The sequence below is a fragment of the Narcine bancroftii genome, chromosome 1 (assembly GCF_036971445.1).
Source record: "Narcine bancroftii isolate sNarBan1 chromosome 1, sNarBan1.hap1, whole genome shotgun sequence".
Taxonomy (NCBI): domain Eukaryota; kingdom Metazoa; phylum Chordata; class Chondrichthyes; order Torpediniformes; family Narcinidae; genus Narcine; species Narcine bancroftii.
Window position 1 is genome coordinate 68,725,255 of NC_091469.1, and position 20,039 is coordinate 68,745,293.

The 20,039-nt window shown below is 41.1% G+C and overlaps 1 protein-coding gene across 11 annotated transcripts in view; it reads right to left on the reverse strand.

The window, feature by feature from the left end:
- The window catches only part of aopep (aminopeptidase O (putative)), a 329,712-nt gene that overhangs the window by 153,717 nt on the left and 155,956 nt on the right, over positions 1 to 20,039 (reverse strand). For 6 of the 11 annotated variants that reach the window (XR_011354682.1, XR_011354680.1, XR_011354686.1 and 3 more), the window contains 2 exons: positions 4,373 to 4,435; positions 4,108 to 4,197 (listed from right to left, as the gene is read on the reverse strand). Coding sequence is in view for 8 of the 11 variants with exons in the window: in XM_069929436.1 (XP_069785537.1) it covers positions 4,108 to 4,197; positions 4,373 to 4,435 (153 nt within the window). In the remaining 3 variants the exon portion in view is untranslated. Of the gene's footprint in view, positions 1 to 4,107; positions 4,198 to 4,372; positions 4,436 to 16,469; positions 16,622 to 20,039 lie in introns of those variants that run through there. The other 5 variants (XM_069929420.1, XM_069929469.1, XM_069929471.1 and 2 more) reach the window with 3 other exon arrangements.

Genomic DNA, 20,039 nt, shown 5'->3' on the forward strand with positions numbered 1-20,039 from the left:
CTTTCACTCATGAAAATGACTGAATGAAAATCCTTAAGTTCTTTGGCTGCGATATCTCAATGTGTCCTCCTTGCAATCAGAATTCGTCATAATTCAGAATGCCTTCTTATATGCTGAGTGTGCTGTACTCAGCGTACATTACCTTTGTGTTCCTGCACTTACACCTCATTAAGCTATTAGTGCATCACCACAAATTTTGTTGGCATGGAAAATTTCTTAATCCTTTTTTCCCATCTCCAAAGAATGGTAACACTGCCAGAGCTGCTGAACCAGCAGCACTACCACCAATCTGGGAGAGCAGAGACACAACACTCCTCCACAGGGTCCTACTGCACGGTTGTGATACCAATGGCTCCATAATAGTACGGAAGTCTGTGTCCAAGATAGGAGCATAGGCGCTGATATACCATGAGGAGCTGCAGATCTTGGGTGAAGCAGCAGACCAGCGCAGGTCACCAGAAACGGAGAACACCCCACATTAAAGACTGCTAGCAAACACAGGTGGTGGGCTGTTGGCAAATTGCAGGCAAAGAAATCATGCAGGCTGTGGGTGACTTGCAGTTGAAGGATTCACACAGGCTGGAGACTAGGAACCAAGAGAATGCTGAAGGCCAGAAGGGCACCCGAAGGGCCTCAGGCACTGAATGCTTCCTGATCGTATTGCATATTTGGATCTTGAGCTCAGGTCGTCAATAGACACTTTTAAGCTGCAGCACCTGGGCCGCTCTCCTGGGACCCAAGTGCAATTAGTGGGGCAAAATTGCTTCCAGCACCTTTTAAGCTGCATGGAGATCGACCCATTAAATCGCCAACCTGGTGATTTAATAGGGGGATCCCGCCCCACGATGACACGTTGAATGGCACGCTGTGCACTTACTGGGAATGAAATTCAGATGCTGGCTAAGCAACGGAACAGCAGGCAACTGTTGTGATCATCGCTGCAATCATTGGAAGAGCAGCAGGATGTAAGCACTGCTCATTTCAGTAGATGCAGAATGGTGACGTACGCACCAAAGTGCAGACGTCACAGGAACAACCGGGTCAGCCATTTTTGTTTTCAAGTCGCCGGTGGATCACACTGACCAGGTTGGAGCCTTTCAAGCTGCTGTGTGAGTGAGGCACTAACTGGGCAAATAGCCCGGTTAGCCCCATTCCATACGGCAGCTTGAAAGGGCCTAAAGGTTTGAACAGGAGTCTGTAAGGCTGCAGAGGCCATGGGAGCACAGGAGGCTAAGTCTTTGAAGGGACTCTCTTTTGCTTCTCTTTCTCTTGTTAGAGGCTTTGTATGCCTTTCAGTAGCCAAGCGTTGATGTCATGTACATTACATTTTTGCATAATTGTGTGACAAGAAGAGGAACCATGACCTTTCTTTTGGATACCCACCTCTGACCCTCTCTCAATGTTTTATTTCCAAATGGCGATCTGACATCAACTACTTTGACTTCTCCACTCCTCTTATCCATTCCAACTTCAACCTCCCCAATTAGCAAATCTGCCCTCTCTGCACCAGTTGCAACCTCAAAAATCTGTAATCTATTTTATCTGTTTGTTCAACTTTGTGCTATAGACACAAATACAAAAGGGATTGTTTCCAGGAATTCATTTTTAAGTGTGGACCAACAATACAAAAGCTATGTCTGGCTATATCACGAGTGATAATTTAAATGTTTATTCCTGTTGGGGAAAAAAAGCAGGGTAGAATCACTAAGTTCAAAAGCTGATTCTAGCATTGCAAGTTAAAGAAACCTGAAGAGACACAGTGGAGGGAGTAAGATTCTACTGTCAGCAATGTTACATTGACCTCTCAATTCTCAATATTGACAATGGTCAAGAATATAAAAGGTGATAGACATCACTACAGTAACTAACTTTAGCTCTATTAGTTTAAAACTCACCCTTTCAGTGCAAGGTGAGGATTTAGTATCCTATCCCTCATCTCCTGAGTTGGTGGCAGATCAGAATGATCCATCATGAAGGTGTTGAAAAGCAAAGTTAACTTGAGGGGTCAAATGACCAATTAATGATAGCTTTAATGTTTCTAAGCTCAAATTACCAAACATAGAACCACAGAACTACAAAGCACTACAGCACAGAAACAGGCCCCTTTGGCCATTCTAGCCCATGCCAAATCATGGTTACATTCAGTGGGACTAGGAGGGTGGGAATTTGTTATGGCATGGACTAGTAGGGCCGAACTGGCCTGTTCTGTGCTGTAAGTGGTTATATGGTTATTTAGTTTTACCCAGTCCCACTGACCTGCACCCAGTCCATTGTGCTCCATACCTCTCCCATCCATCCATGTAACTGTCTAAATTCTTCTTAAAGGTTAAAATCGAGCCCCTATTCACCACCTCATCTGGCATACTCCCACCACTCTGTGTGGAAAAAGTTCTTCCTTATGTTCCCCCTAAACATTTCCCCTTTCACTCTTAACTCATGTCCTCTGGTTTGTATTTCACCTACCATCAGTGAAAAAAGCATATCTATATTTACTCTGTCTTTCCCCCTCATAATTTTAAATACCTCTATCAAATCTCCCTTCATTCTTCTATGCTCCAGGGAATAAAGTCCTAACCCGCTTAACCTTTCCCTGTAACTCAATTCCCAAAGTCCTGGCAACCTCCTAGTAAATCTTCTCTGCACTCTTTCTATCTTATTGATATCTTTCCTGTTGAGAGACCAGAACTGCACACAATACTCCAAATTTGGCCTTACCAATGTCTTATACAACTTTACCATAACATCCCAACTCCTATACTCAGTACTTTGACTTATGAAGGCCAATATGCCAAAAGATCTCTTTACATCCCTGTCCACCTGGGATGTGACTTTCAGTGAATTATTTATCTGTATTCACAGGTCCCTCTGTTCTACCGTGCATCTCAGTGCCCTACCATTCACCGTGTATGTCCTTGCTTGGTGTGTCCTTCCAAAATGCAACACTTCACACTTGTCTGCATTAAATTCCACCTGCCACTTTTCCAGCTGGTCCAGATCCCTCTGCAAGCTTTGAAAACCTTCACTGTCCACACCACTTCCAATCTTTGTGTCATCTGCAAACTTGCTGATCTATTTTACCACAATGCCATCCAGATCATTGATATAAATGACAAAAAACAAGAGTCCCAGCATCAATCCCTGAGGCACAGCACTAGTCAGGCCTCCAGTCTGAGAAGCAATCATCCACCACTATAGCTTCTCCCATCCAGCCATAAATCTGGTCCCCTTAACCCATTATTGTATTTTAATTCACTTTAAAGACACTAACTACATATTCTAGCAAGCAAGACTTGCTTTCATGCAAGTCAGAAACAGTCTGATCCCGTCCATAATGCTTTGTTCCCATCTGAGGATTCTGTATTATTGCAGTATTTTTTCTCAAACCTAAAATGGTGTTTCTATGCAATGCTTCTGAGGCTTGAGTGTCTTAGGGGACCAGAAATGGATGCAGTGCTCTGACCAAAAGGGTACAATGGAAGTAGCATGAAGAAAATGCCATAACATCAATATTCCTGGAAAGTATTCCTGTGTTGGACTATGACTGTGTTGTTAGACGGCCACACCAGGCGGACAGATACGCATTCCAACACTTGGAAAAAGCCTCCCTAAACCTTACACGGAAGATCAAAGGTGAGACCAAGGGAAAAGTAGCAGACAGAAAAATAGGAAATACTACTTGAATTTGAAAATGCCCATAAAAGCACATTTAGCAATTTTTTTAAAAATTACATCTTTGTTAGCACTGTACAATGAGCAAAATATTTACATTAATGACTTCTTCACAGAACTAAGTTTGTTAATTATACAAAGTGCAATCTCCCGACTTTGCTTAAAAGCTCCCCCCCCCCCCGCCCCGAGTTGCATGGATTTAAATGTTTCCAACAAGTTAAACATTTTGAATAGAGGAAATTACAGGAGTCCCCCTTTACATTTTAACAACTTTAAAATAACTACAGAAATGCACGCCAAGATGTTTTCCAACCGCCCTAATCGACCGACTCTGATTTGCCTTTGTTTCCCTACATTTTTAGACCCCTTGGAAATTGTGCGACCCGCCACCTCAATGTCACGAGCGAGGAGGCTCCCAACTTTTTCCAGCCAACTCACCTCTCTGAAAGTCACCTTGTCCTTGCAGCCGCGCTGCCTTTTACGGGACCCTTTTCGGACCCTTTGATCGATTCCGGCCCATTTTGTGACCTAAAGTTAATAATAAAGAGTCGTTACGGGAAGAAACAGTCTGATCCCGTCCACAATCCAGGACAATAGATCTGCAACTTGCTCTGTTCCCGACTCCCTTTTCCAACGTGTGACTCACGCAGGTTGCGAGAGGATTGAAAGAACTTGGCCAAGTCACCCCGCGTGTCTCACTCACCTCATTCTGCACTTGGCGGACGAGCCGGCTTTCTGTCCACTTCACAGCGTCGCTCAGAAGAGGCTAAAGCCAAAAGGAAACACTTTGAAAAACCTCGCGGGATAACTTTCTTTTTGCTTGAATGGGATCCACCCGCTCCCTTCATCTGCGTTGCAGCCCAGACTGCGGTTCAAAGCAGTGCCGGGGCGACGCTCCATCTCCACACCCTTCTCCTCCCTTCCAGCTCACGCCCAGGACAAGGCTGCGAGACGCTCTTTCCACTCACTGACCGTGGTGTCAGGACGCTCGCCGCTTCCTCACGGGAAGACAGGGCACCGGTGCGCGGGTCTCCCGCTCCTCCACGTGGCCCGCGCCCCCCGCGCGAGGTCTGCCCTCCCACCCACACACACACGCACAACGTTCCATGGTGAGCAAGGCGCGAGCTGCACCATTGCTGGGACCTGCCAGCGGCAATTCCCCCCCCCCCCACCCCCAAACACCGCTTTAAAAAATATATCGACATGGACAAGCTCGTTCGTGTAGAGCTGCGCTTCGCCTGAGGAGGCCGTGGCCCCCGCTTCGCGCAGATTTCTTTTTGTTTGATGGGGTGTCGCCCCGTGCGGAGGTGGGTCGTGAGTCGGAGCTGCGGAATGTGAAAGGCAGCTCGTCCAACGTTGATCGTTCGTCCAGCAAAAGGCTCCTTGTCCTTCGGTTTGCAAGCACTGGCCCAGCTCACTGCGGTCAGACGACCTCCTAACAGAACACTTGCTGCTTGTATTCAATGCTGCCAACATGGCAAGTTCCAATACAGGGAGCTCGTATCCAATTTCGCATTCGTCCCACTGCAACGTCTCAACTTGGAAGTTAGGAGATGGCCGACTTGACCCCTTGGATCCTGTGCGTCCGTCCGTTTGCAGGGGATACCTGCTCTCCCAGTTTTCCGAAGCTCCACTCACTTCCTACAGTTAGTGCACTGGCACTTTCCAAACAAAACCAGGTCTTGAAAACGATCGTCGTTCAATAAAATCCGACATCGAGCTGCATAAAGTATTAAAAACGTGCAGCCAAACGCACCGATTAGAATAAACTTATTGAAGTTTGAGGAGGACATGATGGAAAGTAGGATCTGATTTCTGATTTACTCCAAATGAGCTCACACTGAACAAAACTTGGCCATCGCCAGGTCGTTTGGCACTCCCTCCCTGCCAGCACAACTCAAGGTCGGCACTTTTTCAAGGACAATTAAGGATGGGCAATGAAATGGTGCTGGCCATGTCTGTCCTGAATGGGCAAAACAAATCTGCTCTCATACTTTTACATTTCACATACTTGGTGCCAAAATATCTACCACAACACTACTTCCATTTCCAAATACTTCCAGCATCATTAAACTAGATATGTACAAATAGTTAACTTTTACACTATATTTTACACATGAGGGTTATGGTCAAAACCACTGACATAAATGTCCATCAAAGCAGCAGCTTTTGTTTTAGTTTGTTGGATTACGAGTACCAAGGGTCAAATATATTCTGCACAAAACAAATTTATGATTGAAAAATCATCACCTTCATTTCACCTCAGATCACAGCCATAGTTTCAATTATACAGCATCGAAACAGGCCCATTCATCAGTAACTGGGCTAATCGCTGAGCTAATCCAATTTTCCTTGAATCCCTCTACACCATCTCTCTGTGCAGTACTCCCAGGTTTCTCTGTTCTTCAACACTTTCTAGCCCTCTTCCATAAACTGTGCAAGTACGGCCTTAGTTTAAGATCGGGGAGGTTTTGCTGCAATTGAACTGGGCATTGGTGAGGCTGCAGATGCAGTTCAGGTCTTGAGAAAGGATAGACTGGCTTTGGAGGTGCTGCCCAGGAGGTTCAACTGACTGATTCCAGAAATGAGGGGGTCAGCAGGGTAACCTGGAACCATACACATTAGAGTTTAGAAAGATGAGTAGATTTTCACAGAATATAAAATTATGAAATTGATAAGACCGAGGCAGGGAAGTTGTTGCCATTGACAGGTGATAATACAACTAGGGGATATAGCCTCAAAATTTGGGAGAGTTGATTTAAGAGAGAGACCAGAAAGAATCTCTTCCCCCAGAGAGTAACAAATTGAGTTCAAGTTCCAATGTGGAATTGTCTGCTTAGTGAACCAGTTCATTAAGTGTAATGGGAGACAGCACTTGAACAGAGTGAAACACAAAATTCTGATGGCATTGTGGTTGAAGTGAAAACACACCAAAATGCTGGAGGAACTCAGCCGGTCTTTCAGCATCCATAGGAGACAAAGATATATTGTCAACGTTCAGAGCTCAGGCCCGAAACATTGGCAATACATCTTTGTCTCCTATAGACTCAAAAAAAAAGCTGAATTCCTCCAGCATTTTGGTGTGCTTTTTTTTAAAAAAGGCAGTTAAACAGAGCTGCCATGAGCTTATTGAACAGCAGAGCAGGTTCAATGGGCCAGGTGGCCTACTCCTGCTTCTATTTCTTATATTCTTAAGAATTACCAAAATACATCACCTCACACTTATCTGAGTGAAATCCCATCTGCCATTCTTTGGCCCGTTTCCCCAGTTGATCTAGTCCTGTGGTAAACCTAGACAGCTGTCCATTATACCACCAATTTTGGTGACATCCTCAAGCTTACTAACCATGTTAACTGCATTGTCTTTCAAATAATGAATAATATAGATTACACTCCTCTCCCCTCACGAGATCTTACATATCGCCACTGGGCACAAGTTTGGTGGAACAAACAAAATTCCTAAACAAGTACTCATTGCCCAGCATGTGAAGATTTTCTTCACACAATCAGCTTCACAAACAAGCTGAGAACACCAAGACACTGATCTGTCTGCATTTTAAGTTTGTTTTACAACAGAACAAATCTCCTTTGCCTGTTACTAAACCAGGAATATCCTAAAGTATCTCAAATAAAGTCTTCAGTTTGATTACAATCCTTGTTGTACTGTGTATAAAACACCATCAGGCGAGATATGCCCACTGCTCTGTACTTAATAAAGTTCTAAACAGCTGAAATTATTTTGACAAAATCTGTCAGTGTAACTCATCATGCTTTTGATAAAACCACCTGTTCTGTTTTCATGCAATTTACTAATTTTACAATCCTCTGGTAAATAACCAAATTCATGTGCCTGAGAAGACAAAATCCAAAGGCAATCCATCTGTCGCAGAAGGTCTGAGATCAACTGATAGGGATGTGTTGGCCTCCTCCTACTCCTGTAAAATACCAAAGTTTGCAGACACTGTGACTGAAGTAAAAGCACAATGCTGGAGAAACTCAGCAGGTCAGACAGTGTACTTTATATAGCAAAGTTAAAGATACATAACCAGCATTTGGGCTTAAGACCTTCATCAAGGTATGAGCAAAATATAGACAGGCACCTGAACAAAATGGTCGAGGGGAGGGGCAGGGGAAGGAGCATAGGCCCTCAGGCAGGAGATAATAGGTGGATATGGGAGGAAGGGCACAACAGTAATCAGTGGGGGGCTCCCTGGGTGGAGAGGGAAGCGGGTGGAGAGCTGGAGGAATGAAGACAAAGGGATGGGAAAGAGAGGGAGAAAGGGGAGTGGGTTAGCAGAAATCAGGGATGTCGGTTAATATATCTGGTTAGAGATTTCCCAACAGAATATAAGGTGTTGCTCCTTCAATTTACAGGTGACCTTAGACAGACATGTCAGCATGAGAGTGGGGTGCAGAATTAAAATGGTTGGCCACTGGGAGATCCCTGTCATTGCTACGGACAGAGCAACGGTGCTCAGTGAAGTGATCTCCCAGTCTGCATCCAATTCTCTTCGATGTAGAGAAGACCACAAATGGAGCACCAGATACAGATGACTCCCACAGATTCACAAGTGTTGCTTCTACTCCCGTTGCTTACTCTCCTGTTGAGATTATGGCTTTAGAATGCAAAAACGTAATAGAATGCGGCTGCCGGGAAGAGAATGAGTTCATCTCAAACATATTCACTAGATCAAAGAGAAGCGGGGGAACAAGAGTGATCTTAGATTTATCTGACCTAAATGAGTATATTTTATACCAACATTTTAAAATGGACATCATTCACTCCGTTATGTCATTATTACATCATCTATTTTATGGCATTCGTTGATTTACAAGATGCTATTCAGTATCTGTTCACCTGCTCTCTAGAAAGTACCTGAAGTTTATTTGTAAGGGTGAATTGTGGCAATATAAGGCACTACCTAATGGACTTAGTTCTGCGCCCAGAATATTTACCAAATTGCTGAAACTAGTTTTCTCCCGGCTCAGAAAGGAGGGACATATGATGATGGGTTACTTGAATGACACCATCGTGATCGGCAGGTCCATGGAAGAAACACAGAGAGCAGTGAACACCACTACGGCGCTGCTGCAGGAACTGGGATTTATTATACACCCAGAAAAACCAGTCCTCAGCCCAACCAGAGAAATTAAATTCCTCAGGTTCCTTTTAAATACAGAATCAATGAGAATAATCCTGCCAGAAGATTTTTTTAAAAAAGGAGGAAATTCCACAGACTTGAACTGCTTTGATTGTAGAATCACGTCCTCTGTACGGAAAGTAGCAAAAGTAATTGGGAAATTGGTGGATGCTTTTCCAGCCATTCAGTATGGTCCGCTAAAATATAGATTCCTGGAAAAAGATAAAGTACAAGCCTTAAAGGCCACAAGGGGTCATTTTGATAGACCTATGAGTTTATTGCAAGAGGCTAGAGCAGAACCTGGATGGTGGATGACAAATGTATCTCAGGCTTATGCTATGATAAGAGATTAGAAAGTTTGATATGGCAACCTAATCAGATGCTAGTGGTGAAGGATGGGGTGCCACAGACATAACTACCTCTGTCAGTGGCAGATGGACTATTCAAGGGATTAGACTGACATCAGCATCTGGCATTAACTTCCTTGAAATGTTGGCAGCTCATATGGTTCTAAAATCGTTCTGAGCAGAGAAAAGGGACATACGTGTGATGATAAAGTTAGACAACACCTCAGCAATAACATACCTGAATAAAATGGGAGGTTTGAAGTCCCCCATCATGTAACTGGCTCACAATACAGCTGTGGAGTTGGTGTGTCAAAAGAAATATCTGGATTACAGCCACATACTTGCCAGGGCGTCTGAACTATCAGGTGGATTTGATGTCTAGAAGGTTCAATGATAGAATGGAATGGATGTTGGGGGAAAGAGTTTTAATCTGATAGTACTGAACTTTGGGTTGCCAGAGATTGATCTTTTTGCATCTCGTTTAAATGCCCAAGTACCGAGATGCGTATCCTGGCTGCCAGACCCCCAGGCAGAAGCCATAGACACCTTTACAATTGATTGGGCAGAACCAAATTTCTATGCTCCCCCCCCCTTCTCATTAATGGTTAAATGCCTGTACAAAGTTCAGGAGGACAGGGCCACTGGACTCCTGGTGGTGCCAAATTGGCCTTCCCAGTCTTGGTTCCCAATGCTGAATTGGATGCTGCTAGAACAGCCTTTACTGTTGAGAAGGAGCAACCAGTATCTCTCCTCCCCCATCCTCTCACTTATCTCGATCTCTTATGTTGCAGGATTGGTGTGAAAAGTTTGGCGTAAAAGGATTGCTGCCGAAAACGGTGAACATTATTTGTGCTTCACGGAGAAATTCAACTCAGAAGCAATATGCCACTTATGTTAACAAATGGCAACTGTTTTGTTTTAATGAGAGTTTAAATGTTAATTACATTTCAGTTTCAGATGTTTTGCATTTCCTCACTGATTTGTTTTATGTTCAGGTAGCCAGTTATAGTGCTATCAATCTGGTCAAGAGTGCTTTGGCGGCCTTCCTGACCCTACGAGACACCGAACACTCTGTCGGGAATCATCCCCTGGTTACAAGATTCATGAGGCGAGTATTTAACTTACGCCCACCTATGTCACGTTATCACGCTGTATCTGGGATGTTAAAGTCATGTTGGATTTGTTGCGACATTTGTAGCCAGCGTACACTTTGGAGTTACGTGATTTATCACGGAAATTGCTCATGCTTGTGGCCTTGACTTTGGCCCAAATACAGACTAACTTGTTTACGCTTGGACTAGATCATTTGGGAAAATGATTTTAAATTTCATGCTCATGACTTGTTGAAACATAATACACCTGGTAGTGTGGGAACAAAGTTTAAATTGTACGCTTATCAAGAGGATAAAAGATTATGTTTGGTGCCGTATCTGAGACAATATATTGAATGTACTCACGATATCAGAAGGAAAGAGAGATTCTTGTTTATATGTTACAGGAAATTGCATCAACAGGCATCCTCTCAGACCTTGCCCAGATGTCTAAAGAGGACCATGAGGTTGGCCGGATGGATACCACTCGGTTTGGGGTTTACTCAACCAGAGCGGCAGCTACGTCTACTGCTAGTTGAGCAGAAGTCCCCATTTGGGATATCATCTGTCAGGCAGGATGGTCAAATGAAAGAACTTTTAGCAGGTTTTACAATAAACCCCTGAAGATGGAGGGACAAAATTTCACTGCAGCAGTTTTACAGGCTGCTGATTGAATTGTGCCACAAACTGGGGGTCTATTGATCTACCCTATGGTCTTTCGGACCATGCGATAAAGGGACCACTGAGCTTTGAAATCCCACTTAAGCGAATCAACGAGCATTACAAAAAATAATGGAACATTAAACGAGAACTTACCCGTTCGAAGTTTGATGATTATTATTTGAGTAATGGGAGTGATGAAATAATATGCCCTCCTCGCCCTCCCGTAATTACTTTGAACATTGTTAAGGTAGTTTCTGGTGTTGCATGTATGCCTCAAAATAAAAAGCTCTTTTGCCAGAATTATACCAGTGGTCGTCTTTTTCGAGATTCAAAGATTGGCTGCACATGCACAGATGGGATCTCATTATCTTACCACTCCCATTACTCTAATAATAATCATCAAATTTCGAACCGGAGAAGTTCTTGTTTAATGCTCCATTCATGTTTTTTTAAAAATAAATGCTGCATAGTCAGCACCCTCTTTGCCTGCCCCAAAATAAAGGTGCACTGTTTAAAAGTATGACATTAAATAACAAGTCTCCTGAGTATGTTTGTTTGTGGAATCAGACAGTAAATGCAAACACATCTTATTGGCAATCTGCATTTTCCCCAACTTGTAAGAACAAATTGGAGGCACAACTGTACTGTGAGCCTCAATTTCTATTCCTGAAGTGGTAATTATGATTGTATATATATTTTTTAATTTAGAGAAAAAGCATCCTCTGGAAAATAAGCAAATCAATATGCTCTTCCAACCCACGTGCCCATACCGCCTAAATACACCCATGACCAATTAACCTACTAACCCCGTATGTCTTTGGTATTTGGGAAGAAACCGGAGCACCCAAAGGAAATCCATGCAGACATGGGGAGAATGTACAAACTCCTTACATTGTGAGATTCGAAACAGAGTCCTTAGTGTAAAAGCTATCCACTACATAGCCATGCCATCCTTAAATTTATTTACTTGATTTTCTTAATTTAAAAAAAAATATCTAATTTGATGTTTTATAATAGTTTTCTCTATTTTAGTACTATTATTGAATGCCATTGGTTAATTTGTTGCCACAGACTTGATGATTTATCCAAGGACCAGAAAAAGATTCACAAAAATACTCACTATAGAGTTAATACCAAAACAATTTGCATTTATGTGGCACCAATGCCACTACAAAACATCTTAAAGCACCTGATGGGTGCATATATAAATAAAAACTGACACTATGTCAAAGAAAGAACCATAAAAGATATTTGATCAAAAGCTTAATAATTATTTTGAAGGAAAGAATTCCTAGAAACTGATGACTTGATGACACAAAGGAATTTGGAAATACACGTGTAGCCAGACTTGGAGGAACAGAAATTTTAAAAGAGTTGCAAGTTGAAAGATATGGAGGAAGGGAGGACTGAGGCTGAGAGGATATGAATCTTCAATTTTAGAGATGTCCTCTTTCATAAGTCCTTCAATTTGATAAAAGAAGATACAGCCCACATTTTCCTCAGTAAAATCAGCCATGCTTAGAAAAAAGGACATTGAGAATACAGTAAATTCCCCGTTATCCTGAAAATAAGCAACCAGCAAAAAAGCACCCCTAGCAGTCAGTTCACCAATCCATGCAACATGCAATCTTAAGCATCTGGCAAATTAACTTTGTTCGCATTTGCATCTTCCTATCCCCATAGGTGCCAGATACTGGTGGTTTTACTGTATCTTATTCCATGCAAGATGTACATTTTCAAAAGTTATCTATAGCCTCACATCTGGAACACATGACTCAATGTGAATCACTTTTAACTTTAAATGTTGTGGATTCTCTACAGATATTAAAACTATAGATTTTACATTTTAAAACAATCAGACTGACAATTCAATGCAGCTCTAAGGGAATGCTTTACTGTTAAAAGAACTACCTTTCTGATAAGACAAAATTAAGGCATTGTCTTCTTACATGAAGGTCAATGTGCTATGTGGAATGCTAATGTATTGATCAATATTGCCCCCTTCAACAACCACATACAGATCATTTGATCACTATTTGTTTGTGAGACTTTGATTTCTACAAATGACTCCTACATTCTGAATTTCATAAGTGTTTTGCATGTAACATATTTTGGGTTGTCTTAAGGATGGCGAAAACAAATAGTCTAATTTCTTTTTCTTTGCCTCTAGACTGCAGTTTTCTTTCAACTTCCTAATTATTTTGGGATCATTGGGCTTTCTACTAATCTATTCTCAATTTAAAGAGCAATTCTAAAGTGTTATAGAAAAGTGTTATCAAAAAGTGTTATAGAACATCATGTCTATTAATAAATGGTTTCAAAATACAGTATAATCAAATAGCTAAACAAGAGGGAAATGGGAGACGCATTGTCAATTTTACTTGTTATCAAGGGTGTTTTCATTTATCATGTAGACTTTTTCTTTAATGTGGATATGTAGTAGATTATATTCTTCATTCAAACAAAACCAGATTTCCAGCAAGGTACAGTCAATATTAATCCAAAGCTTTCCTAACTGATCAGGATCCATCAACTTGATTTCTAATCTAATCAACCAACTCAGTTTTGGTCAGGAATCAACTATCTCAGCAGCATGACTTGTAGTACTTTAAGTGATCAAATCGGAGTACCACAGATTTCCTTATTTAATGAAAGATCAAAGTGTTGAGAGTAGTTCAGAGAAGGTTTATGGATTGAAATCTGGAAATAGGAGAGTTATCTAATGAGGAAATGTTGGACAGGTTATGCTTGTATTAGCTGGACTTCAGAAGATCGAGAATGAATTTGATTGAATTTTAAGATCATGATGGAGTTTGACAGAGGGATATAAAGAGAATCTTTCCTCCTGAAGTAGCCTTGATTTAGCTTGTATATACTCTTCTAAACTCTAGCAACTGAATTACCTCCTTCTTATCCCAATTCATATGCATATTTGAATAATATTTGAATCATTTTACTGAAGCGTCACTAAAAATGTCAAGCACGTCCATCCAGTTATTAGCCTCTCCATACATTACACAACTTATTGAAAATGCACCCTCAAGACAAACTAATTTTGCTACAACCACCAAAGGACAGGCAAAATCTTTCATGAGTACCTGTTAATAGCAAAACATGTAGTTCTTCATTTCTAAAGGCCCAGAAGGGAACAGCTAAAACTGTGTAGATTCATTTCTCCAAATAACAATTTGTTCCTCGAAGACTGTTCTTATTTTAAAAATTCTTGGCTTCTTCATTCTTTCCTCCTGTTCATTTTGTCTCCTTTCATATTGCATTTGGCTAGTACGTCACTCTTTGGCTGGTTTTTCTTTTCATCAAAGTGCATTCTCCAAAGACAACCAATGGAATTGAAATTCATCTTTATCCTGGAGGGAGCTTAAATGTCTATTTATAATTTGGGAATTTATCCTTGGTGAGGTTGAGACTTCGACAAGTTTAAACAGGCAGAAGGCCAAGGGTCAAGGGTCGTCATGCAGCACTTCTCTGTTGTAATCATCCTGCTGGGTTTCAGCCTGAATACATTGTACCTCTTCTAAGATCAGATAAACCTACCATAGCTTATTCATTTGGGAAATAATGGTGAAGTGGCATAAACCACTTATTATTCTCAAACTTTATAAAGTCATCCTTTTTTTCCCCTCATATTCCACCAAATAGATCAAATGAAGAGACTAATTTCCAAAGCAACAGGTTGAATCTGAGGCTGAAAATCAAGTTGAAGAAGAATTGGTGTCTTATTATAGTGTATTAGCAAGGCCCATCTAAATTGCAGGATGAACTTAAAAAATTATAACCGAGTTTTATACGAAACAGAAAATTGATTGGACATTTACATTTATTATTGGAGAAAATTGCAAAAATCAGTGAGCACATTTATTGAAGAGGGGAAATAGCTTTAACTACAGAAATACATTATACTATCATCTTATGGACGCTGTGTGACCTGCTCAGTTTCTCAGCAATTTTGTGCATTACACTACAATCAGGGTCTGCAGACTTTCCTGTTTAACAGCAAATACAGTGAAACCTCGTTAGAACGCGATTCGTTAATCCGCAGAATCGCTTATAGCGCGGGTGTCTGTGGACCCCAAACATTGATTTTAGGATGCCAGGCTAATAGTGACTAACAGCCACAAACTCAAAAATTGACTCATATGACTCATTTACAAGATGTGTATATTAATATGTGGAGTTTAAAGGTCTTAAAGGTCTTATTATAGGGTTTGAGTCACAGTTTTCTGTTTTCCTGCTTCCTGAATCATGACATATATGCATCTGTTCCACGACTCGGCTGTAACGCGATATGAAATCTTGGACCTCAACTCTCGCGTTCTAACGAGGTTTTACTGTACATTGTACAATTATTTTAAAATATTTCAATCTTGTCTGTGGAGTATTTTATCACAGCAACTTTTTTTTTAAATACAGAACTCTTGATTTATTGCAGTTACTGCTCCAATTGAGCAAAGGAATTGGTTTCACAGGGTCCATTGGGGAGAAAGCAGCAAATCCAAGATCTGGGATTGGGTGGACAAACAGCAAGCCCAGAGAGTGGTCACAGAGCCTGAAAATGGCCGAGTTGGAGGCCAGAGAGACGCAATAAAATCATCCAACACCAACAGAGGATCTCAGCTCAGGTTATTCAGAAGGAAATTTTAAATGCTTTGACAGATTTTATTTCATATTCTACTAAAAATTACAATAAATGGAAGGAATCAACCATATGACTGAAGTAAAAACACAATGCTGAAGCAACTCAGCAGGTCAAACAGTGTACTTTATATAGCAAAGATAAAGATGCATAACCAACGTTTTGGGCTTGAATCCTTCATCAAGTTATGAGCAAAATGTAGGCAAGTGCCTGAATAAAATGGTGGGAGGAGGGGGTGCATGGGGAAGAGCACAAGCAAGGGGCAATAGGTGGATAATCTTTGCTATTTAAAGTAGACAGTTTAACCTGCTGAATTTCTCCAGCATTGTCTTTACTTCAATCACTGTGTCTGCAAACTTTTTGTGCTTTACTCCTAACCATATGAATAAAATAACAGTATATCAATGTTTAACCCATTCTGGCCTCTGACATTTTCTCAAAACTGCAATCTAATTTCCAAGACTAAAATTAATGTCACATAAACTATTATTAGACAGTGTTTGTGAGTAAAGTGTACTACTCCTACATTCTTGTTTAATTTTCCCCTTTAGGTCATTTAAAAATTATTAATTAATACAATACTACATACTCTAGAGCAGAAGTAGACCAATACATAATTTAGTCCAAGCCAGTATTTATGCTTCAAAAAAAGCCTGAAGCCGCTCTGATTAACTTTTCCTACCCCCCCCCAACATCTGATTATTCCTTTCTCCTTCATGTAACCATCCTGATTCCCCTTAAATTTGCAGTGCTTTTTGCTATTTATTGTTATTTTGTAACGAGGTCACCACGGCTACAGTTAGGTTATAGCTCTCAGTTATAGCCCTAAGGCTGTATCTCGAATCTACAGAAGAAAGACACACACACCAGTAGAGTGTATTAGACACTGAGTTTATTCAGTGGCAGCTCTGCCTTTTATAGTCAGCTCGGCCGCATCACCATCAGGGCATGGCTTGAGCGGGCCAGCTGCCGATTGGTTACCTCGGATGCCTGGGCCCCGATTGGGTCCCCTGCGATCCACCGGTGATGATTGGCCAGTTTCACCGCTCTGCCGGCAACCTATGGAAACAGGTATTTCAGCTTGCACAATGCTTTGCCAGTCGCCACTTTCGACAGCCATTTCCTGCGTCGGCCCGAGGCGCGGGCCGCAGGCTGCTATACAACCCACACACCCCAGAATTGGCGATTGGGCCATTGTTTTTAGAAGGCCAACCCCTGCACCATGAGGTTGCGTGAGTGACAGGCTGGTCAAAGTCGAAGTAGGCTGGTTTCAACTGGTCAAGTGTGAAAGTCTCTTTCCTGTCGCCAATGTCCAAAACACAAGTGGGCCATTGTGTCTGAGGACCCTGTGTGGCCCATCGTAAGGCTGCTGTGGAGGTGGCTGGTGAGTCCCGTGCTGAACAAACACGTATTTATAGTCATTAAAGTTCTTTGGGATGTAAGTGCAGGGTTGGCCATAGGGTCTAGGTTTAGTGGGCGCCAAGGTGACTAGGCACTTACATTAGTCGGGACAATGTGGTCACCAGGGGCTCCCCAAGTCCTATGGGGCCTTCATGAATTTGCCCGCTAGGAGTGCGCCATAGTCTAACTCATCATTCAGTATTTGATGATTTAAAATGGAATTAAAAATTTTCTTTATTGATTTAATCATTCTTTCCCTCACACCACCATGATGTGATCCTGTGGGCGGGTTAAATATCCAATTAATCTCCTTTTTGAAGTAATAAATCATGAATTCGATGTTGATTCCAAATTTTGAATTGCTTTACATAACTGTAGTTGAGGTCCTGTAAAATTAGGTCCATTATCAGAACGTAACTCCTTCACCTGACCACGTCTGCCGATAAAACGTTGAAGAACATTGATAAAAGGGTCTGTATCAAGTGATGACGCTACTTCATTATGAATTGCTCTCATAGTCAAACAAATAAAAATAGCTCTGTATTGTTTTTCAACTCTTTTCCTCATTTTACTTGTAAAGGACCAAAATAATCAACTTCCATGTATGTAAATGGAGTTCATCAGGCAAAACTCTGTCTTGTGGTAAATCTGCCATTTGTTGTTGTCCAGGTTTAGCATTTGCACGTCAACAAATAACACATTTTGATATAATTCTTTTGATCAATAATAAAGCACCAAGTATCCAATATTTCTGATGCAATTCTGATAATACGTAATTATAACCACCATGACCAGTTTCCTCATGTATATGTTGAATAGTCAAATCAGAAATATGAAATTCTTTACCTGGCATTATTGCTTTTTCCAACCTTCCTCCTACTCTCAATACATCATTTACCAGACTAGGATTTAACTTGTAAACACGACTTGTCTTTGTAACATTCAGATTTTTCATTAATTTTAATATCTCATAATCAAACACTTTGCTCTGACAAAACGAATTATCTCTAATTCAGCATTCTCCAATCCATCATCTGTGAGATAACAGCTCCTTTGGGACTTCAAATTTTCTTTCTTGATATGATTTCAAAACATAGTCTTTAATCTGAGAATCCATGGTACTGGCTTTTTCAAACAAAACCACGAGGAATAATAGCAAATTAATTGAATAATCAGATCTTCCTCATTAGTGTTTTGGATTTCTGGATCCTCTATAGAAATTTCCCTTAACTCTTCTGGATTTTGAGGCCAATCTTCTTGAGATTGTGAAAGAAATTGAGGACCGAACACCCAGGTGTGGGCTCTTTTCAGAAATGATTGAATTTTTTATCCTCGTGAAGCCATGTCAGCTGGATTATCAATTGTTTTAACATATCTCCATTGATTAATTTGTGAAACCTTCTCGTACTTTCACAAAAGTACGAAACGTCATGGTTTTGTTATTAATCTATTTAAGCACTGATGTACTATCAGACCAAAACACAGAATCTGCTAACTCCATCTGTAATTCCCTTCTTAACATAGTGTCTATTTTACTCACCATAGTAGCAGTAGTCAATTCCATATGAGGTATGGTAACTGGCTTTAATGGAGCCATTCTGGCTTTTCTCATTACAAATCCATGATGTACTATCTCTTGATTATTTCGTAGTACAGGTACACAATCCTTTATCCAGAACCCTTGGGGGACAGTGTGTTCCAAATATCAGATTTTTCTGGATTTCGGAAAGTCAGATTTAAGCCCACCTGAATTGTGCTGCTATATCCACCCCCACCCCCTTCCAGTCACGCTGCCGTCTCCCCACTAGCCCGCTGAACGTGTGTTGCCAGTTTCTCCCCCTCACCCACCCGACTCGCGCTGCCGGTCCCTCGCCCACCCAACTCACGCTGCCAGTCTCTCGCCTGCCCAACTCGTGCTGCCAGTCTCTCTCCCCACTTGTCGGATTTTGGAGCTTTCCGGATTTTAGATGTCCGAATAAAGGATTGTGTACCTGTAGTAAATAACTGACAGGACCAAAACCACCTTCGCTCGCATCAGCAAAATGGTGTAATTGAGCAAATGTGACAATTCCAAATCCTTTGGTTTAAAAGATTTGTTGACTTCAAAACTTTTTAACCTTTCAAGACTCTCAATCCAATTCATCCAATCTTGTGCAATGGAATCTCGTACAGCTTCATCCCATCCAAATTTTCTTCTGCACGATTCTTGCAGAATTTTCTTGGCTATTAATACTACTGGTGCGAAAATTCCCAGAGGATCATATATTGAGCTTATGATCAAAAGAATACCTCTTCTTGTTAAAGGCCATTCTTTCAAAACAATTTTGAATCTGACAACGTCAGATTGAACACACCATTGCACCCCCAGAATTCTTTCGACAGGTAGAACGTTACAATCCAAGTCAAGATGTTTTATCTCCTTTGCTCTTCATACCTCAGGAAAAACAGCCAACGCATCTAGACTGTTGTGAATCCATTTCGTAAGGAAGAAACCTCCTTTATTACAGATCTCTTTTAACGTGATAAAGATCTATTGCTTCTTTTTCAGAAACTACTGAAGTAAGACAATTATCAACATAGAAATTATTTCTGATGAGGCTTATAGCTTGAGAACTAAATTGCTGTTAATTATTTTTAGCACATTTCCTGAGAGCAAAATTTGCACAACTCGGTGACGAAGTTGGTCCAAGTAAATGAACTGTCATTCTGTATCCAATCACATCTTTATTGAAATTGCCATTAAGCCACCATAATAATCGTAGAAAATCACGACCTTCTAATGGTACTTTCACTTGATGAAACATCGCTTCAATATCTGCTGCAATCACAATAGGCTTTTAACAAAATCTTATCAGAACACCTAATGGTTAAGTCTGTAACTTGTAAAAGTTGAGAATTCAATGAAACTCCTTGAAATGTTGCTCCACATTCAAATACTACATGTAGTTTCTCCTTTGTGGATGTATAACTCCATGATGAGGTAAATATCATTTTCTACCATCTTTACGTTCCATGATATCTTCTGATACCTTTTCCACATAACCCTTGGTTATCATATCTGACATGACATTGGTAT